The following is a 22,172-nucleotide window of genomic DNA, read 5'->3' on the forward strand; positions in this document are numbered from 1 at the left end:
TCAAATGTCACTGTTTTACAAATTAATTCGTTTATGAAGCTGAAAAATTTGCAATTTTGCAAATCTCTTTGTTCTTTCCATTCGTAAAAGCTAGGAAGTTTTTTCTAAAAATAATGGCCGGATTATAACGGTTTTTTCACAGTAGCCTGTTTAATTTATTTTTGATTCAAAAAATACATTCCTTAAGAACTACAGATTAGTAAAAACCCAATAATATAGTATGCTTCCTTTTTTTGGTCAAGCTAGCATTTTATTAATTATTAAGGCTAAAGGGCTTTAACTCTTAAATTATGTTTTTTAATCACTGATATAGTGAACTTTTCATTCCTCGTGACATATCCACATAGTATATTCATAAACCCCTGTGCCACTATAATTCACTTACCGAACTTCATACCTCAACACACTGTGTGATACTGAGAAAAAAAAACAATGGATTTTGTAAACAAATACATACGAGTGTATATGTAGTAAGTGGAAAACAAGAACCAAAATCTGGACAAATTAATGTCAACATTTCAATCTAAATAGAGAATTAAAACTGAAAAAATTGGCAGCCCTTTGTCTCATACATATGTACATGCAAATATTCCATTAGTCCATTTGATATTTTGAAACAGAGCCGCATTAGTTTAGTTTTAAGCGAACAAAGGAACTCAATCACATAAAACATATTTTTCTTTGTTTAATATAAAACTACATTATTAATTTATAAATATTTAAAAGAAACAAAAATTAAGTTTCTTTTGCACATATCCATTGCAAATAAAAAAACTTTTACTTTAATTAATAGGAGCAGAGACCGAGCAATTTCCAATCAGCTTCTCTATGACAAAGAAAATAAATTGCAATCTGATTGAAGAAAGACTCAATCAATTAATGAAAAGAATAAAATTATTATTTTTTTGTTAATATATACGACATTTTTAATTACTTTTAAACTGGTATCCTACTGATCATAATACATCAATTTACACATAAGAACTTTACACATATCTAAATTAGTATTTTATTAATTATTTTAATTAAATAAATGAATTTTACTTATTTATACTATCGACATTTTGCCCTTTAACTGTGTTATTGTTTAATTATTTTATTGTAATTTTTTCTTTGCCATCGTGTAGTAACTACCACAGTAATTAAAAGTAATACGAGTAATACTTGTCTAGAATACATACGAAACTTTTTTGTGTGTAAAAGAAAAAGCCCTAGTCTAGTTCTTAAAACTTTAAAGCTTTAAAGAGCTTGAGCCTTGTTGTTTACCCTACAGCTGTGGAAACTTTCTTCTTCATAAACACGCAACCCACGTCAAAGTTGCTGGCGCTACATCAAAATGTTGACAGTTGTTGTTGGACAAGAGGCGCAGACAACAACAACAGCATGAACGCCTCGCCACCCAAACACAAACACCTCTGCGACAGCGACACCGACGCCAACAGCGACAGTGGCGTCGTCAGCGTCGTCGTCGGCGTCGACATTGACGTTGACGACGGCTGCAAAACAAAGCGTCCAGTAACGAGCCACCTCCTCCCAATGCCCATGTGAACGTTTTTGAATTCGTATATCAATGTGTGTTGTTATGCTTTGATGCGTTTATGTTTGGCGATCCAGCAACACCAATGAAACTCACTTGGCGCTCATCATTAATCCCCACATCAACAACAACAAAACTAAGGCGAGCGGGCAAATGAGACGAACACCAACAGCAATATGACAACACGCTCGCACCATTGCAGATGCGACATGGCGAGCTAAATTGAAAAAAATCATTCATAGTTTTTCTATATTTAGTATATGGAGGTTTTAATATAAAAATGTATGTATATATGCTAAATATAACTAAAAATCGACTAATTCCAAAGTTATACCCATTCTCCACATACATTTGCATTTACTCATTATTTAGTTGAGAGGAAAATTTTTGAAAAAAAACTGAATCTACTATACTTAGGCATTCATTAACTCTTCGTTTATTTGGACAATGAAATCCAGTCAATCGCCATTTCACTAACCGCTTTTAGGGTCATATTCTTGAAAAATTTAATTCCACTCATTAAATGCATTTTTGTTTTGCTCTAAAAAGGGTATAAAAAGGTGACAGCACAGCAGAATCAATAACACTTAGTTCTTCGGCAAAATATATATTTTCTCTTTCTTTTCCACTACTTTTTCGAAAATATGTTTTTGTACCTACTTGAAAAAATCTAAATATACTAGCTTCAGTTTAAGAAATATTGTCGCACTGCAGGATTTGTAGAGAAGAGCTGTGAACAGCTGATCAACAAAATCGAAATAAAAACCTTTCAAAGTGCAATATAGAATACCCCTAGCACTTAACAAATATGTCAAGCAACTTAGTTAGCATAGTGTGAACGAATATAAAAACACAGACGCACTAAAAAATACAAGCCCCTCAAACTAAAATAGTAGCGGCTAAAACAAAAATTAAATGACGGCACACAAGAAACCCCGACTGTGCCTAATGTTGTTGTTGTTTACACGCTATTCCAGATGACTATATATATGAGCAACAACAACAAGAGACAACAACTAGTTGCGGTCGTTCGCTCACCAAGCTCATGCTCGCGCCGCAGTCTGCTTTAATGTCAGCAACGACGACGCGAAGCGACGTAAATGCCCGTCCGTCCGTCCGTCCACCAACAAAGGAGCGGAACATAAAATTTTTCAGCACACAGTACAGCTCGATTCAGTTGTTTGGGGAACTTAGTGCGAGACGTATCTATATAAATCGATCGCGGTCGAACGCGCGCTTTATTGAAAACAAACACACAGTTACTGGCATACAAAAACGGCAAAGTAAATAGAATAATTTATAGTTACCCAGCTACCTACAAATAATTAATAATAAAACAAAACAAAGAAAAAACAAACTGTGCAAAAATCATAAACTGGAAATTGTAAAGCTCAGGGTTCCAAGACCGGTTTCAAGTGCATGAACAACAAATAAATAAATACGAGCTGCCTTTATTCTCAAAAACAATTGCAAAATCTTTTCATGTACTTATGTACATTTGCATATATGTATGTATGTTCGTATGTATGCATAGTATGTCTCTTTAACTCATCAATATGAGGAGTCGAAATTAAAATTAAACTTTAATTACGCGTTGTTTCAATTAAAATGTTCAAGATATTTGTTCCAGTTGAAGGTCATTGCGAGTGCTCATCAATAAAATAAATAAACAGAATGCATGACCACTGTCGTACATACATACTTATACGTATATAAGTATTATACATATTTTTAAATGCCAATTGCGTGCCTCAAACATCATAACAGAGTAAATGCCAGACATAATAATTATAATTTAAAAGCACGCAATATATTCACTCTACAATGGAGCGGTCTTTGTTTCTAACTTGTGGTCGCCGCTCTTCAGTGAAAATGATCCAACAAATTTTCTTTCAATTTTCGGAATTTTCCATACACAATACAGAAATGTCATCGTTTGCATTGAAAAATGTATGCCTGTTTTGAATTCTTCTCCCTATATATTCAACAGGTTTATTTTTAATTTAGTCATCAAGTCCATGAGTGAGTCTGTGTGTCGCCCCATTGACGTCACATATTATACGCGCGTGTGCAACAATAAATGGGGCAACAACTCGGCGCATTAATTTCTTAGAATTTTCAAAATCAAAGCTAACCACTACATTCGCTTTCCCGCTACCAAAACAAATCAAACAACAAATCAACATTTTTACAATGTTACTATATTTACATAGGGAGCTAAATATATATATCAAAGAAAATAGTTTCTTTTACAGAATATGAAGCAATAGAGACTGCATTTTCAATTTACTTTGCAGGAACATGATACCAAGAAATATGGGCTTAGACTGATGCTTTTACTGACATTAGTGAAAGGGCTTTAAAACCCTTTCTAGCAAGTTAAAACCTTGTTGTATTTATTTAAGGAAACATTTTAAGTTTATTTTAGTGATGAGAAATCAAATTATTGATTAATTGGTTCCTCATTACAGAAAATAAAATTTAAAACACAATACTAAGCTAAAATAATAACTCTCTTGATATGAAATAATTGATTACTCCAAAAATCGAAGTTATAAATAATTTTTATACTCTGTACATGAAATGTACAAGAGTATATTAGGTTTGCGGGAGCTGAAAAATGTAACAGGCAGAAGGAGGCGTGGCAGACCCCACAAAGTATATATATTATTGATCAGCGTGACAAGACGAGTCGATCTAGCCCTGTCTGTCTGTCTGTCCGTCTGTCCGTCTGTCCGTCCGTATGAACACCTGGATCTCAGAGACTATAAGAGATAGAGACACCAAATTTTCCACAAAGATGCGTTATGTGTGTATTCTATACGAGTTTGTTTTATTTTTTTAATTTTCCCCACCACTTCCCCCCTATGGGGGTTTTCTCGATTTTCCATTCGTATAATCGCCTATATCTCGGAGACTATAAGACCTAGGAACACCAAATTTTAGTCCAAGATGCCTTGTGTGAATACGCAGAAAATGTATATTTTGGAATTCCCCTCCCTCCCCCCTCTCCCCCGCAACTGCGATTTTCTCTAACTCCCGTAATTCTTGGCTAAAATTTTGCAAATACTCCCAGTTAGTAATTATGTGTCCGTATGCCAAGTTTCACTATGATAGACCGATTTACCAAGAAGTTATAGCCATAAATATATTTGCTGCTGCAGCGCTGCTCAAGCGCTGCCCGCGGCTGTTGTTGATGTTGCTGTTTGGTTGACTGCGAAAATGCTTACACAGACACGAATTGATGCGCATAGGCATACATACACTCACACAGACGCAATTGCTATGTAAATGTGCAATTATACACCCTTTACGTGAGTTCGAATACCGAGAGAGGTAAAATCGATCCAATTTTTTTTTCTTTTTTTTTTTTATTTTCTATAATTATTGTAAACATATGTACAGAGTATTTCAAAGTCGGGACACCCGACTTTAGCTTTTTTACTTGTTACTTTTTGACATTTGAAACAAACTCACACGTTTATTACATAAAGATTTTCGCGTCTAATAAATCTGAGTATTATTAAATAAAGCTCGAAAGAATAATATGGAATAATTCTGTTGCATTGTTTTATGAGTTTTTATGGAAAACAATGAATCCAAAATACTTAGCTAACCAGGAAATTGAAACATATGTATGTAAGATTATAGCAAGAGAAGATAAATGTTTCAAAATTAGCCAGCAGCTTTATAAATACACAAAAAAAACAAGTTATGTTTTTTCAACTGGGGCTATTAATACATGATATACTTATGTTAACTTGTCCAAAGAAAAACAAAATAACAAATTTGTATAGCCCTGAATTTATTAGACTCCAAATTCGGGTGCTGTGATTCTTAATTATGTGCATCACTAAATAATTTCCCTTACACATTTTATTTCATTTTTCAGCTGCTGATTTACTTAATTGTCAATATCTTTTCATTAATAGATGTATGTAGATTCATTGATATACGTATGGGAACTTCCCATTTCGCTGCAAGTCATAATATTACGCCAGTGTTTGTACAATTGCGCTAACTTCGGCCTATTTTTCGAAAGGCTACACTTGTCCAAACAAGCCCAGCCACTCGGCTTACAACAGTAAGCCACACATAAGAGCAGCTTTTGATGTCCAATTAAATTCGTACCATTTCGTTTTTGCTCATTTCTTTTTACCCACACTCTTGTTTATTTTTGTATTTGCTTGAACCTTTCCGTTGTGTACTTATGTTTTTTATTTTGTGCAACTTGACTTAGGTAACCGTAAAATATGATCGTAGGCGAAGAGAAAGATGAAAAAGCTAAAAACCTGGTTTGTTGCAATAAACAAGCAATTTCAATGAGTTTTACACTCACGTTAGAGCTTCGAAAATATTGAATCTCGATTGTACAGATGAATGTGTAATGTGTATCGATCTACTCGTACATACATATATTTATATACTTGTATAATGCGAGCTTGACTTTTCACCCCAAACGTGATAAGCCATATTTGCGCAATTTTTCTGGTCCGTCTGCGCTTTTGCTTGTTTTCAATGAAATTTCTAAGAAAATTTCAGCGACGTAAAAGCAACAGAGAAATGGAAACCCAAATAGCAAGCAATTACGAGATAGTTGAATGACGTCACAGCCACGCATGCGCTTCATCGAATTGTTGTCCGGCTTTTCATAGCATGAGTCACCCAGTTAATTAAAATTGTTTTTAAAATGCGCCGCATCTAATGCAAATATGTTTAAAACAATGGCTTTGCTGAAACTTTAGTGTAACAAAAAAAAAGTTGTTGTGCCCCGTTTTAATGGGATGCATCAAGGTCAACGATTTGAGAGAAGGGAAAGGTAATTTTTAATACTCTACACGCGTCCTCATTTGACAGATTTTGCACAATAAACTAAAAATCTTTCTTCTGAACATAAACATTTTATTGATAAGCCCGTGAAACAGGTTTGCTCTCCAGAAATAACTTGTTTTAAGTTAACTTACATCGGGCCTTAATTCAAATAAGAGATAATAAGGAGGGAATGCTGCAATCGAGCACGCCCGATGTTGAAATACACTTTAAATAAATAACATTCCGGCGCTGAAATTTATGCCTATATCGGAAGTAAGAAGAAGAAGAAGTAGATCAGTTTGTAGGTGTAGTACTCGAGTGAAAATGTTTCGCTAACAAATGAAGTGAATTTAGACTGATTTGAACAAAATTGAAAACAAAAGTAGAGAATTGTGTATAGATTACGTGTGCAAAATTTGGTTTAGAATTATGGGCAGTACTGACAAAATTCCGTACCAGGGCTAAGGGGAAATCACAAAAAATAAAATAAACTCATGCTGACTGGGGATAAGGAGAGCCAATATAGAAAGTTTGGTCAATATGGGATCAGCAATGTCCGCAATCCAGGCGTTCATCCAGACAGACAGACATATCCAGATCGATTTCCCTTGTTATGCTGATTAAGAATATAGTCTTACGTACTTAATGCAGCCCTGTTACAAATTTTGCTGCTAATATACCCATTTTACCCATCGGGTACAGGGTATAAAAACTGGTAGAAAAGTTTGACACGGCTCCATAGTTGATTACTTATTCTAAAGGATGGGGAAATTCTTTATATTCTTAACTTAGGCTATGAATAATATTAACAAATCGATTTTTTCCACAAATGATGTAGAGAATTTACGCATTTCCATTCTCAATAATGGATCTGTTTCCATTTTCGTAACTTTCTAAACAGTAAAATCTATGCCTTTCTTACTCTATAATGTTTCTATAGCAATGGTGGTCTGCGTCCCCTTCATCATCCAACAGTCCTGGTGCGACCCGCATATAGGGATTCGGTCCTCACAAAGCTAGGTTATGCTGGCGGCACACATTTCCAGCCTAATTAAAAACTACTCATGAGAAATTCGAGCATAAATAAATCAATATCGAAAAATTTGTGAATCAATTGTTTTAGAAACAAGCTTGCACCATTAGAGATGAATTTATAAAACGCCTTTCTGTTCTGGTAGTAACAAAAAAGAGTATATTTATTTAGGGCCTGCCACGTTAAAATCTTGTACCATGGCTTCCATTTGACAGACAAAGATAATATGTTGAGACCGACTGCCAAACAAAATTGTTATGATTGAAACTAATTGAATATTGAAAATTTTAATTTTTTATTTATTGAGCATTTTATTATTGTAAAATACAGTGAAGATAAATACTTAAAAGCCTGTTAGCAACAAATTGTTATGGGAAGAAAGTGTTTAAATAATAACACACTATTTAATTTTTTTTTTTTGAACACCCAATGCGGCTTTAATTCATATGAACTACAGATTTCAAATTTTCTCACCTTGTCCCACAAACCTGACCTTTAAGACAGCCCACATTTATTCGTAGAACGATTTTCATTTCGTTTAGCTGTGGACTCAGGCCGCGCCTAGCCATAAGCATGAAAATGCTTTATTAATTACAACAAAAGCACACCAAAGGCGAACCAACGAAAAATGTAACAGGAACGTCTGACGTTTTGGGGACGGACAGAGACAGAGTCAATGATGTGTAGCCACGCGATGAGCCTCGGCACTCGACCAAATCGGCAAGTTAATTTGTATTAAGTAGGCGCCCGAGACACGCATAACGCGCTTTGAATTGGGGCAGACGAGTATAGAGCCTAAGATGGTAAAAAAAAATATTACGTCAGCGTTTGGAAACATGAGCTAAGCATGACCAAATTCGATAGCAACTATTGCAAAAATGTTAAATATCAATCTACATATATATGCATCCAATGGTTTTCTATTTCTATAATTAAGAAATTAAAACATTGCTACCTGGGGTGCTTAAAGGGTTTGTTTCTTTTTTTGTAGAACATTTCCATAAAGACGATTTTGTACCAGTTAATTATTTTTAATAAAGTGGCGATTGCTAGTAGGCTAAGCAAGGTTTAGAGAGGTGTCAGGGCCCTCTTCGTGTAAATACTATTGTATTGTTAAACCAAAATGTATTCATTATAAAGAAAATAAAATAACTCCACCTCATCAGGGAAATCCGAAGATCTTGTTCCTTGAGCTGATATCAGCAGGAATACTGTCTTATAAGGCGAATGCAATTATGCAGACAGCATCCTTTCTAATGGTAACAGTAACACCTATACAAGTTAGTAGAGCTATAGACAATAGATGAGGAAGCTCCTTTTCTACTACTTCCCAGCATTACGACATTTTCCTTTTAAAATATATAGAAATTTTTGTTGAGACGTCAAACCACTAGCCCGAAAAAAAAGTAAGCTTTCTTCAAGCAGTTTTAGCTTTACAAAATATTTTATTTTTGAGAGCCACCTAATAATAAAAATGTATTTAAAGATATTGTTAAGATATACCGTATTCAAAAATAAGCACAAATAAAGTATATGTGTAGTATATGATCAGTAATGATTTTGATGGCTTCAAGGGTTTGACACCCAGTTATGTTTTCAGATTTTTCCATAGGGTGAAAAATGTATACATTAAATGGTTCACTTTATAAGTCTATATTGTTCAACCAAAGAAATAATATTTTAAACACGTTACGTGAAAAGTCTCGGACCCTAATTTTTGCTTGATGGCCTCAGCTAGCTGAGTTAACAATTATGTCTAGAATTACAATATTGCTTCGTTCAGAAGAAACTAATCACTAATCGCCTTAAAGTAGGTGAAAAGATACCGTTTTCTCTGAGCAAATAAATCTATTTTATTGAAATTCTTTGCAACATGCACGACAAACAAGCACATTTCAAAAAGTAATTGTCTGTGTTTACACTATACTACAACAAAAAGTGGGACCCATCGTGCCCACACATGATAAGACTTGTGTATTATTAGCGCAAATTGAATCAATTGTTTATGCAAAAACAAATTTAAGCCCCACATAAATGAAGAATGACAAACTCTCAGAAATTAAGCTAAACAAGACCGAGGCATACGTATAGCACTTGCGAGTAAAGCAATGGGAAAAAGAAAAACCCATCCCTCAAATACATCATAATTGTACCCCTGCTGAGGGAATGAGATTTTAACACATAGAATGAGAATACGAGCTTGTTCGACTGATTGAAATACTAGGAAGCGCAGATTTGGACAGAAGCTTGCCTTTAAGAAGCGACTTTGAACAATTCTAAGCTCAAGAAGGGAAAAGTAGCCTCAGAGTTTTAAGGAAAAAGTAGTATTTCTCATCCGATCGACTTCAAACTCAAAGAAAGATATTCACAAGCGCACATTTATTTTGGTCTTAAAATGTTGTTTATTGTTTTTTAAAGTTTATTTGATTGATTTCAATATTTGGGTACAAATACAAGCAAACAAGACAAAAGACACATAAAATTTTCAAAACTTTAATTAGCAAACCAAAAATGGCAAACATTTTGAAAAGATTTCTAGATTTTATTTACGAAGAAGTAAAGGCTTCAATAAACTCTTCCGAAGCTATGTAAACGACGATGTTGTTTCCTTATCAAAGAGCAGACTGTCTAAGAATTCAAGTTAGAAGAGGCGGGCTCAATTAACTAACAAATATCAAACACTCAAGTGCTGAAAAACTTGCTCAAAAACAAATATATATTAGATACTATTTACAATTATATATCATATTTTGTTCACAAATTCTTAAATCTATTTTCTTTGATCACAGAATGTCGCGCATGTCAACGCGACTGAGCAGCATCCTTCTGCTCCTCCTGGTTCTGCTAGCCACGCAAGACGCGCAGGCTAAGCGCTGGTATGGGGGCAGCAGCAGTCGAGGACGTACCGGCAGCTCCAGCTCCTACACACCACGACGTACTTCATCTTCGTCACAGAGCAGTCATGCTTCACGACCCTCATACAGTAATTCGGACCTCACAAAGCTGAGTTATGCTGGCGGCACACATTCCCAGCCTAGTCGCACTCAAGTGCAAAAAACACAGAGTGCTCCCCGCCCGGCCACAGCTTCACCCATTGGCTGGAATGTGCCGGCGAAGGCACAGGGTCCACCACCTGCATATTCAGCCAGCAACCCCATCGGTGGTGCTAAGACAAATATTCATGAACCTCCACCAGCCTATAATCCATCGTATAAGACGAATGCTGCACCACCCAGCTACTCGGCTGCTTCCAATTCTCGACCAGCTGCTGGTACTTCGCATAGCAACACCAACACGCACTACACGCCAGCCACCAACTACCGCCCCCGCAACGCGACAGGTGGTTTCGGTGGTGGTAGCTACTCACCGATTTCTGCGACCAACACGCACAGCCTACAATCAAGTTATCCACGCCAGCAGACTGGTTTGCCGGCGGGTGCCACTTATCATCCCGCTGGTCAATTGCCTGCCGGAGCTACTTACCATTCTGCTGGTCAATTGCCTGCTGGAGCTACTTACCATTCTGCTGGTCAATTGCCTGCTGGAGCTACTTACCATTCTGCTGGTCAATTGCCTGCTGGTGCCACCTATCATCCCTCAGGCTATGCTCCACCTGCTGGTGCTTCATATCATCCTGCTGGTCACGTTCCACCTGGCGCCACTTACTATCCAACGGGCGGCGTACCTCATGGAGCAACATACTATCCACAAGCACCAGTGGCAGCTGCCGTACCGGCTGGTGCCACGTTCTTGCCCGCTGGCGCAGCTATACCCGCCGGTGCCACCTACTATCCACAGGCGCCTAAGTCCTCTTCTGGCCCTGGTTTGGGTAAGTGACTTCTACCCCGCGGGGAATCGAAGCTTCGACACTAACACTTTGATTTTCTTAAAGGCACTGGACTTATTGCTGGCGCAATTGGTGGTGCTGTCCTGGGTCACGTACTCACGCCCAGCCGTACCAGCTACAGCGGCGGCTACGGGGGCGGCGGCTACGGAGGCGGTGGCTATAGCGGCGGTGGAAATGCGGCACAGAGCGGTGGCGATGACAAGATCATTATCATTAACAATGGACCGCCTGGCTCAGTTACTGCTACCGAAGTGGGCTCGGGTACCACTGTCATCAATGCCGGTGGACAGCAGCCAGCTCCAGCAGCAGCTCCAGCAGCAGCTCCAGCAGCAGCCCCCGCAGCACCTGCGCCTGCTGCTATGCCTGTACCCCCCAGCCCAAAAGCTCCAGCTCCGGCACCTGGAGCAACTGACCCGCAAACACCGTTGGCCCCCTTAACACCAGTCCAGACTGCTCCTGCTTCCGCAGGTACTCCGACTGCAGCTGTTGCTCCCGTTGCTAATGCTGCTGCAGAGCCGCCAACACCATCTCCAGCTGCAGATCCAAACGCCGCTGCAACACCCGCACCGGGAGGCATTATTTGTGTACCTGTCCGTGTCCCCGAACCAGATCCAAACGATGCTACCAAAACTATTGAGGTAGAAAAGATTGCTTGCTATCCTGCACCACCGCCAGAGCCTGCAGCAGTACCGGCTGCCCCCACAGACACCAATGCTGCCCCTCCAGCTACCAATAGTGCTCCAGCAACCTCTCCGCCAGCACAGCCAGCTGTGACAGCATCTCCCGACTCTCCGCCCCTAGCACCATTCCAAACAACACCCTTCAATCCACCAGAAGGCTCGGTGCCCTTAGCACCGCTGCTGCCCGGCGCCCAACCCGATATCATGCGCATGCCTGGCAATCAGCATTTGACGTCGGCCCGTCTGTCCTCCGAGTCGGGTATACATGACGCACACAATGGGGTCAAACCCTTTACCCCATTAAGCACCATATCTGCGCTACTGACTCTGATTGTGGCATACTACCTGCATTAAGTCCGAGTGGTGTGCGTCCCTGAAAAAGCTTTTACTCAATTTATGTATAATCCTGTTTGCCAGCCATTCAAGTGGGGATCGCATAAGGAACAGATACATTGCTTTATTTTATTCTAAACCAAATGAATTTTTGTATGTAGCATATTTAGAAACTAATAAATAAAATACAAATTATTAATTAGATGACGAACGATTGTTGATTCTCTTTTTTATAGAATGCTAGAGTCACGTGCAGCCGACTGAATCTGAATCCGGACAGAGGGACATTCATAGAATGCCGATCAAAAATATATATTCTTAAAGTCTTGAAGTCTCAACAAAATACAAATTAATTAGATAACGGTCGAATGTTGACCGAATGTTATGTTCATATACTTATACGCCTCCTTCTGGACGACTTAATAATAACATTTTTTATAACAACACATACTATACAGACCCGCCATAAGCGACAATTGAAAGGGTTGCCAACGTGTTTGCTATTAAAAAACTGCTCGCATCTACGCAGTGTTGCCGTTTAGACACAAAATAAAATGGTGCAGCAACACTAAAAATTCAAGAGCTTTAAAATAAACTGAAAAGAAAATATTTTATTACAGTTTCAAATTTTTTTAAATTTTAATCATTTTTGCTTTCGAACTGTCTCTTATTTGAATATGCAAGTATTATTGCTCCAATCTTCGAATCTTAGACTTAAATGAATTTAAATGTTTAGTGTTTAAATTATAAAGTACAAACCTCTAAGATTTGATTTGAATAATCCGATTGCACATAAGCGTAGATTTAAGTGAAAGTATTAATTTTGATTTGTTTTTCTTTCAAAAATAAACTTAAGCCTAGCCGTAATTTGTCTGTGAATTTTTCCCCGATTAAATATCAATGGTGTTTTTTTTTTTTTTTTTTTTTATTTGGTCCACACAAAAATAATAAAAATGAGAATCAGTAAAATCTATGTAAATCCCGCAAAATTTCACAAAACTTGTCGCCCTTATCTGCCTCATGTACTGTATTTCAAGATCATCAGCCAAAAGAACAGGAAACAGTTCAATAAAGCTGATAACCATTGATTATTGTAGCGCTCGAAACGAGAGAAAACCTCTTAGTTAGGCAGCAAATCTCAAGCGAGCAAGTGCGAATTACTGATTACTTGGAAAATTTAAATAATTACTTAGTAGTATGTCGCAACTAAGAATGCGACTGGGCAGCCGAATCTTAGGTCTAGCTTTCATAGTGCTGTTGGCCACAAATTCCGTGCAGGCTAAGAAACCACCACCCAAACGTCCTTCATCGATGTCCAGTGGTCATGGTACAGCACCTTCGTATAGCAATTCAGATCTGCATAGGCTGAGCTATGGTGGTGGATCACAGAGTGTTCCAGCTGCGGCAGCAAGTCCTCCTAAATCAGCGGGTCAAATGGCTCCCAGGACCAACACTACGCACTTTACTCCTGCTACCAACTACCGACCACACTCGAACTCGACCAGTGGTTTTGGTGGAGGTGGTTTTAATAACACCTCATTCCCATCAAACAGCACGCACGGCTTTGGTGGAGGTGGTTTCAATAGCACCTCATTCCCATCAAACAGCACGCACGGCTTTGGTGGAGGTGGTTTTAATAACACCTCATTCCCATCAAACGCCACACACGGCTTCCACTCAAATTTTACACACCAGCAGGCTGGTAACGTTGGTTATTTGCCTCCTGGGACAGAATTTTCCTATCCTGGCCAGCAGTCACATTATCCGAGTCACCAAGCCGGCAACTTCTATCCTCCACCCGGTGCCACTTACTTACCCGCTGGATCCCCATTGCCAGCCGGTGCACAGTTTCAACCGCAGCCACAGCAATCCTCATCTGGACTAGGCTTGGGTAAGTCCTAGGCTAGGTTCAATAATACATACTCTAATATATGTCTTTAATGTAGGCACTGGCCTCATTGCCGGCGCTATTGGTGGTGCTGTTTTGGGCCATGTACTGACGCCAACGGAGACTAAAGTCGTGAATCAAGCCCCGCCTGCTGGTGATGCTGGCAGTGCTGATAAGATCATTATCATCAATAACAATGCACAGCCTGGAACCGTCACGACTGCTGAAGTGGCAGCGGGCACAACCATCATCAACACTGGCGTTCCACAGACTACGATATCGCCAGCTGTTGTCCAGCCCGCAGTAGTTCAAGCTGCTTCCACCAATACGTCTGCAGTTCCCACTTATTTCAATATACCCGATGGATTTGTGCCACTCTCTCCGATGGTACCCGGCGCTCACCCCAGCCTCATGCGAATTCCAGGTGCAGTGTATCTTTCTCCAGATTCGGGTCTTCACGATGCACACAATGGAGCTAAACACTTCTACGCATCGTCAGTTCTGACCCTAGTGGTTGCCTACAGCCTATTCTAGACGCCTTCCGGCACTTCTTATGAATTGAAAACGTGAATCAAATAAATATTACTTTATTTTGTAACTTTCCCTGAAAACTTTTATACGTTTTTTTAAAAGTGTTAATTGATTCTGTGGATTAGAATTCCTAAAATGGTTAAAGATCTGGGAATTGAGAAACGAAGCCGAGAAAGAAGCTTCTAATAACTTTCTTTAGCTTTCACAAAAGGTGACACCAAGTACTAAACGAATAAAGAAAAAACAAACAATTTTTATTAAAAATACTTAAATTATTCGAAAATTTTGATACCCAATACATTTTAAATGCGTTACAGTACAAATTTAAATTGTACTAAGTTGCAAAGACCAAAAGGAAAACTCCATTAATTGTTTAAAAAGTAAAACGTTTTTACGGCACATGCTGCCTTCTCCATGCAGAGTTGCCAGACCTGTTGAAACAATTGCGTCTGCCAGTTTGTAAAAATCAAAAGCTCATGAATGAAAGGTTCAAATATTGGAAAACTTGTGTATCTCTTAGCCAATGCAGCCACCAGTGGGAAGTTTTGGATTTCGTTTTTCCCCTCAATTCAAAATTGTGCAAATTTTTCTCAAAGGAAAATCGAATTTATTGCTTGACATGATAATACAGTTTCCGAAAAATTATACTTAAATGTGCTGTGAGTTTGTGTCAGTTGTGATCTTAATTTTTAAATTCTGATAATTTTATTTTACTAATTTATTTCCTTAGCAATATAAAAATATACATACTTGTAGGTACTATTAAATAAAGAAAAATATATTTTATTTCAATAAGCTACTTACTAAAAGTGTAAAATACATGGATAGTCGAAAAATTTAGGCTGATGCTATGATTTTCAATTTCTTTTAAAGAATTGACGTATACATTCGTCTCAAAAATAAATCTTTTAAAGTTTTGACTAAGTTTGGCAAACTCTACTGGTTAATGGGCCCACGCTCAAAGCTGAGTTTGAAGAGAAGTAAGAAGACACTTCAGTTAAAATTGAAAAAACAGCAAAAACCTGACAAAAAAAAACGCATTTAAATTTTTTTTAAATAAAAACACTAAGTTTAAAATAAAAATTTGCTGCAACAAAAAAAAAACAAAACAAAACTATATGTATTCAGAAACTAATATTTAAAAAAAAAATTGATATGAAAAAGGATTTAACACAAAAGGATTTAAGCCCCTAGTACATTAAAATATTATTGTAAACTATTTCAACACAAAACAGTCCTGTATGACGTTTCACAAGTAAAGGCCATCACATAATATTGAAATAAATAAATCAAATAAAAATTAAAGAAATCAGCGACACTGAAGAGGCGAGTACAGCAATCACATCGACCACCTAGATGGGCTGAAGAATGACGGTGAGTGGACCAGCGAGCTGGCAATAAATCGGCAATTTTTTTTTCAGAAGGGGTCGATTTTAATTTTTGTCACCAAAGGGATATTGAAAAGAATTAAACACAAAAATTAAAAAATTATGAATATAATATCCATAGTATTTTACAAAATTATTGTAAATTATTGCAATCCAAAACAATCCTGTATAACGTTGCACAAGTAAAAGCCAACGCATAATATTGAACTAAATAAATCAAATACAAATTAAAGAAACATTACAAATTATTAAAAAGGCAAAGAAATAGGTAAGATGTTGTGCGCACAAGAGCCAAATGAAAATGGAAGCGATTAGGTCTGAGTAGAACGAACAAAAATTTCATGGCTTGCTACAAAAGAAAAACTAAAGAAAAATTGATGTGTCAGGGCGACACGCAATAGAAGTGGAATTTAATGGTTGTATTGGAATAATTTAATTTGAGTTTTTTTTTGCTTAAATTGGTGAGGGGTCTTAATAAGTATTAATCAAGATGTTTGACTAATGTAAATGGGTCTTGAAAAAAAATGGCTAGAAAATGGTTATCGTTTTCGGTTATTAAACTAAAAAACCGCTAGAAAATGGCTTTAAAACCCTCTATGCATAGCTTCAAAAACCCATTATATAATCAATTATAGGTAGCTGGAGAAATAGAAAATCTGCTTGGAAACCGCACGAAAATGTCACTAAAAATATATAGAAAAGCCGCTAGGAACTGACTAAAAACACCGCTATCAATAGCTATAAAAACACACTAAAAAATAGGAAGAAAAAACGCCGTCACCGATGGTTGCTAATGCAGCTTTCAAAAGCCTCAAACATTGCAGTTCCATTTCGCATCAAAATTAAATTCTGGAATAAAACAAAAATCATAACCAACCAGGTGGTAATAAATAAGCAGAAGGCAAATCAATTGCTGACGAATACGTGTTTATGTTCATGTACCATCAGAATGTACCGTTAGGTTCATGCACGTATCTTCATGCCACAGCTGGTCTACTTGTTGTTTGTCACAGAAAAGGTTGCCGATGCACCATTTAAAACCCTCACATACAAAGTTTCACTTAAAAAAAAAAGATTTCCGATTGCCAAAGTAGAGTTGCAAATACATGTTAGATGTAAATGGTTTATTTGGTCTGTTTTTATCTGGTTTTATCTGGTCTATTTGCCGTTCATTAATTACCGCAGAAATTAATAATCACAGAAAAGGTTGCCGATGCAGCATTTAAAACCCTGACATAAGAAGTTTCGCTTCAGTAGAAAAGATTGCCAAAGTAGAATGGCAAATACATGTTAGATGTAAAGGGTTTATTTGAACCTTATCCATTATATGACCCATGTTCTAATAATATTTTCGGGCTGGCCCGGTGGTAAAGCTTAGTTCGGGGGAACGCATACTTAGTTCTTTGTTGAACCATTCCTTCATCGACACCACCCAACTCTGCATGTAGGTGCGATGGGTGTGTATCTCGATCAGGCGATTCAGCTCGTCCTGTCTCTCCCTTGACAAGCGCAGATCGTTTTCATAGTAGGCGTCGTAAATGCCTTCCACTATATCGGGGCGGCAATTGGTAACTGGCACACTAATGGACTTAAAGCCGGACATGAGGGCGCTGGCCACCAAAGCACTAGAGCCCTGGAATATAACACGTCCACTTCGCAAACATTTCTGCCCCATTTCCAGATCGCTGCTAACAAAGTGAACACCCAGAAAGTTTGGAATGATCTTCTCGGCCTTGGCACAGAACTCCACCATGTCTACTGTGGATTGCAGTTGTAAAATATATTGAACAGGAATACTGTATATTCCAGCTTACAATCCACTCCCGTCATTGACGGTATATGGTAGTAGAAGAAGGGCCGCGTTCGACAATGTTCCGCCACAAGTCGACAATAGGCCACCAGCTGGTCCACATCGCGTGGCCTAAAGAATAGCTCCGGTAATGTGCACACTGCACTCACGCCCATATCCTCAGCGTGCGATGCCAAGGACAGCACATCGGCAAGCGGTGCTCCGCCCACCTGCACCATAATAAGCAGATTGTTCTTTACGGCAGCCCGATGCCAATACTCACAGTTCGCCTTCCGTTCCTTTACGGCCATTGTGGGTCCCTCGCCGATAACTCCGTTGATTAAAACGCCAACTACGCGATTTCTTCTCAGCATCTCAGCATATCGGGGTATGTTACTCACGTTCAACGAACGAGTCCTAATTATGTATGTGATTGATAGCTTTGAAACATTAATCACAATCCATATAGCTACTTACTCATTTTGTTTGAAACATGTAAAAACTGGCACCATAATGCCCTTAAAATGCTTATATGTGGCGCGTTTAATCGATTCCGGTGCCAGGGTTAGTCTATCATCCCGCACGTCTGTAGCCCTTGGATGCCTTTCATCATATGGAGGGACCTTATCAACAACCTCTTCTTCTCTATTCCCACTGATTCTGAAAACCGACGTTGACTCCTTCGGGGGACTCATAGAATAGGATTTGGATGCACTTCCATCTTTTTCAGCATTTCCCTCGGTATTTCCCTTCGTGGTCATGACAAGTGAAGCAAATTTTGTAAGCCCTAACTGAAATTTTTGTTACGACATTTCCGGATCTATGTATTTGTTGATAATTGTTAGGGAAAATTAAGATTTTCCATTCTCAAATGTTAAATTTTCTTATTAATATTACAAATAATTAAAACAGGATTAATGAGTTATGGTAAATCAGTAATTGTGGTTATGAAGGCGGGAGGGGTTTATCAGAAAAAAACATTAATCTGTCATTTTTCGAAGCTAGGAGAATCTCAATATAAAGTTTGTTTTCGAGATACTCGCGTTCACACAGGCAGACAAACGGACTAGTCTGTCATGCTGCCTTCTGTGCGTTATGTAAGTGTATATAAAACACTAAATTAATATTCACAATAAGTGGAACAGATAGAAGAGTTAACATGTATGCAGTTAGTTAAATTGAGTTGCCTCCTCAATAAATAAACAACCGATTTATTCAACGATAAAGAAAAATTAAATTTTGTTATTTCCTATGAAAAAAAAATACATGATTTGAGTTACTTTCCGAGATCCTTGCGTTCATACAGGCAAACAAACGGACGAACGTGGTCTTGTCAGACTGATCGTTGCGTTCATACAGACAAACAAACGAACGGAAATGCAGACGGACGTGGCTGTATTGACTCTCTGGTCTTGTCAGACTGATAAAGAACGTTTTCATTTGTACTCTGTGGGGTCTGTCACGCTTCCTTCTGTGTGTTATATACATTTACACCAAATTAATATTGTACACTTTTCCACTTGGTGCCAAGTTTGGTTATTCTAGCTCTTGTACTTTCTGAGATTCTTGCGTTCATACAGACGGACGGATAGACGGGCATGTCTATATTGACTATACAATCAGATATGTCTGCTTACAATTCTGGTAGGTGCATTGCATTGTGTTAGTTGATTTAAGAAGATGATTTTGTCTCATACCCGAATATTGCTCTTCCTTCTCGTAAATTCGAGTTCTGTTTGCCTTCATGAATTTTATTTTAGCGCATCTCTGCTGCGCTTCTGGCTGTTCGCTCCCAGAATGTGCTCGATTAAATCCTTATAAAGGTCAATTTAAAACCTGTTAAAGCTAAGCATACAACTATGTAAGGGTTAATGGAGTTAGTTTAATTGAGTTGCCTCCTCAATAAATAAACAACAGATTTGTTCAACATTAAAGAAAAATGTAAATTTTTTATTTCAAATGAATGAAAATATATGATTCTTCTTAAACATTCTCAGCGTATAACTAAAGTGCCTAAGAACTTATACTTGCTTAATTCTGTATTAATCGAAATAAAATTTGCAATATGAGGAAAATTGCAGATTTTCAATATAACTTCACATGGATACCGTTTATAGTTCAATATGTATTTCAATTCTCAGTTTAATCAGTAAAATTATAGTAAAATACGCATGGGGCTTTAAGTACATACGTATAGATAGCATCTTTAGGTATTTGTTATATTATCATTGCTAGTAGAACGCACAGATGGCGATTAATTAATAATTTCTATGATATACTATATGTATGTTGTAATTGGACTTTAAAAATATTTGAAGGTGTTGGCATTCTTGTTTTTTCTGATTTAACTGGGAACATATAGGTACAATATGTATGTATTAAGTGCAACTGTAACTGAACATTAGTATTGCTTACAATGCTTATACATACTCGTATGTATTTATTAATGATCCGATTTATACATCTTTTGCAATATAACCCCCATTTGTAGAAAGCAAAGTGGGTACACAATTGGAATTTTGTAATCCAAATGGATTTGTGTTTTGGTACATTTGGTTTTTGTGCCGACTATATGCTCTCAATAAAGCTTTATACTGTTAACAGCAAGAGATTTTCTCTAATTAGGTTTTACTTACGATAATCTTTCATGAATATATGTATAAATAGCTTAATATACATACTAAGTATATATCTTTAAAACGGTCTTTTCGAAAAATTTCTTTAATTTAAAATCTATTTTTTTTCTCAAAAATATGCACACAATCCCAATGCCTTCAAGGTCATTCCACTTGAAATTCATATAAAATTACAAAAAAATATTAAACTCAAAAATTGCATGACGCTCTCATTCCATTGTTGGCGCTTAGCAAGTATTACATATGTACATACATATATAGAAATGGATTCGCATACCCAATACTTTTTAACTGCGCCGCGGCCATGCCTTTTGCAGAAGATACGAGTACTTGTAAAGTTGTATATTCAAAATATATATATGTATACTATATATAGTATTGTATTATTTATGAATTATATGTTTTTTGCATATGTAGGTACAAAGTAGTATGTATATATAATTTATATATTAAGTTGTTGTCGTGCAAATGATTTATATAAATAATTAATGTACGTCTAAACAGCGACCATCTGCCTTGCACAGTTTGGAACCGGCACTGATTGTAGGTAACTGCTATAGGGTTTGGTTAAATCACTTATCTGTATCATTAAATAGACCTAACTGTATTAAAATGGCATCGTACAGGATTTCGAACCATAACCAATTTGGTCACTGAACTCTTTTCAGCTTTTCATTTCCCGAATTCCATTTGCTGTTCTCTAATATAGTTTGTTACATTTTCTAAAATGTAATTTTTAACGGCAATACTTGAATGAAATGGCTACATGTATATTATATACTATATTACTGGATAGGCTCCTTCAGTATTATTTGCACTGAATATAATTCGACATGCATATATATATATATAAAGTACTTTGCCTAATTATAGGGTAGATGGAGTTGGTATAAAATGTAGCATCTTATATAAATAATAATTTATTTCGAGCTATCTAAATATATGTCACTTATATCTAGTACAAATCATTATATCCTAATCATTTCAGTTATCCGTATAAGTTAAAAAATTTATATTTCGAACAAAAAAAACTAACACTTTTCAATTTTGAATTGTATTGTGTACTTGAAAGCTTGAACAGATATGTGTTATTTATTTTATTTAAGCCTAAATAGTTGGGTGTGATTTCAATACAAAAAATATATCCTTGTACAATAAGTATATAACTGGAAAGTTGTTGCTAAAGGATTACATTTATTTCACAATTTTCTAGCTAACTTTTATATCGTATTTTCATTTTCATATTTTTATATAAACAAAGAAAATTCGTACAATTCAATATACTATAAAATAAACCGTATAAAAGTTAGACATACATATATGAATATATATAGACATACATATATGGAGTTCAATGCCAATCTATCACAAAATCACATAGAGGGATCAATCATAATGACACACATATACACAGAGAGAAAAATAATCAGACAGAGAGACCGCTTAATTCTCGCATCGTTCCATTTCCAATTCTTTGAGAACTTATTTGGAGTAGCAGAAGCGTTTTTAAAAAACCCATCTTTTAAACGGTTTTTGGATTACAAAACACTTATGTACTTTATTGTTTTAATTTATGAATACTTAAATATTAATATTAACGTACTATATACGATTATAAATATTTGGTTACCCACTAATTTGTGTTCGTGTGCAGCTCGTGTGTCAGACACAAATCACAAAAAGGTACTTAAACTCTCA

General features: G+C 36.9%; 3 protein-coding genes across 4 annotated transcripts; 2 read left to right on the top strand and 1 right to left on the bottom strand.

Annotated features, from left to right (window-relative positions):
• The first annotated feature begins 2,697 nt into the window (after nucleotides 1-2,697).
• LOC115630420 (nascent polypeptide-associated complex subunit alpha, muscle-specific form) lies at nucleotides 2,698-12,449 on the top strand. Its single transcript, XM_030526959.1, has 3 exons — nucleotides 2,698-2,820; nucleotides 10,172-11,211; nucleotides 11,275-12,449. The coding sequence occupies exons 2-3, from the start codon at nucleotides 10,173-10,175 to the stop codon at nucleotides 12,261-12,263; spliced, it is 2,028 nt and encodes a 675-aa protein (XP_030382819.1). The 5' UTR covers nucleotides 2,698-2,820; nucleotide 10,172; the 3' UTR covers nucleotides 12,264-12,449.
• A 935-nt stretch (nucleotides 12,450-13,384) lies between these two features.
• LOC115630651 (ATP-dependent RNA helicase glh-4-like) lies at nucleotides 13,385-14,741 on the top strand. Its single transcript, XM_030527293.1, has 2 exons — nucleotides 13,385-14,133; nucleotides 14,189-14,741. Exons 1-2 carry the CDS (start codon nucleotides 13,440-13,442, stop codon nucleotides 14,662-14,664), a joined length of 1,170 nt encoding a protein of 389 aa, XP_030383153.1. The 5' UTR covers nucleotides 13,385-13,439; the 3' UTR covers nucleotides 14,665-14,741.
• A 2,598-nt stretch (nucleotides 14,742-17,339) lies between these two features.
• On the bottom strand, nucleotides 17,340-18,632 carry LOC115630712 (N-acetylneuraminate lyase-like). Of its 2 annotated transcripts, none has more exons than XM_030527365.1 (3): nucleotides 18,316-18,632; nucleotides 17,864-18,255; nucleotides 17,340-17,804 (listed from the first exon to the last, which is right to left on the bottom strand). In XM_030527365.1, the coding sequence occupies exons 1-3, from the start codon at nucleotides 18,597-18,599 to the stop codon at nucleotides 17,389-17,391; spliced, it is 1,092 nt and encodes a 363-aa protein (XP_030383225.1). In that variant the 5' UTR covers nucleotides 18,600-18,632; the 3' UTR covers nucleotides 17,340-17,388. The 2 variants fall into 2 exon arrangements, with proteins under 2 accessions (XP_030383225.1, XP_030383224.1); XM_030527364.1 differs by having other exon boundaries at nucleotides 17,340-17,807.
• Between the last annotated feature and the right edge of the window lie 3,540 nt (nucleotides 18,633-22,172).

The sequence above is a fragment of the Scaptodrosophila lebanonensis genome, unplaced genomic scaffold, assembly GCF_003285725.1.
Source record: "Scaptodrosophila lebanonensis strain 11010-0011.00,11010-0021.00 unplaced genomic scaffold, SlebRS2 tig00001410-arrow-pilon, whole genome shotgun sequence".
NCBI lineage: Eukaryota > Metazoa > Arthropoda > Insecta > Diptera > Drosophilidae > Scaptodrosophila > Scaptodrosophila lebanonensis.

What these genes read in the sequence shown, in the direction of transcription:
- LOC115630420 (XM_030526959.1), top strand. Translation starts at nt 10,173, where the DNA reads ATGTCGCGCATGTCAACGCGACTGAGCAGCATCCTTCTGCTCCTCCTG. An exon ending in CTCTTCTGGCCCTGGTTTGG is followed by an intron (nt 11,212 to 11,274) that starts GTAAGTGACTTC and finishes ATTTTCTTAAAG; the next exon opens with GCACTGGACTTATTGCTGGC.
- LOC115630651 (XM_030527293.1), top strand. Translation starts at nt 13,440, where the DNA reads ATGTCGCAACTAAGAATGCGACTGGGCAGCCGAATCTTAGGTCTAGCT. An exon ending in CTCATCTGGACTAGGCTTGG is followed by an intron (nt 14,134 to 14,188) that starts GTAAGTCCTAGG and finishes TCTTTAATGTAG; the next exon opens with GCACTGGCCTCATTGCCGGC.
- LOC115630712 (XM_030527364.1), bottom strand. Translation starts at nt 18,599, where the DNA reads ATGACCACGAAGGGAAATACCGAGGGAAATGCTGAAAAAGATGGAAGT. An exon ending in ACATGTTTCAAACAAAATGA is followed by an intron (nt 18,256 to 18,315) that starts GTAAGTAGCTAT and finishes ATACATAATTAG; the next exon opens with GACTCGTTCGTTGAACGTGA. An exon ending in GTCAATGACGGGAGTGGATT is followed by an intron (nt 17,808 to 17,863) that starts GTAAGCTGGAAT and finishes TGCAATCCACAG; the next exon opens with TAGACATGGTGGAGTTCTGT.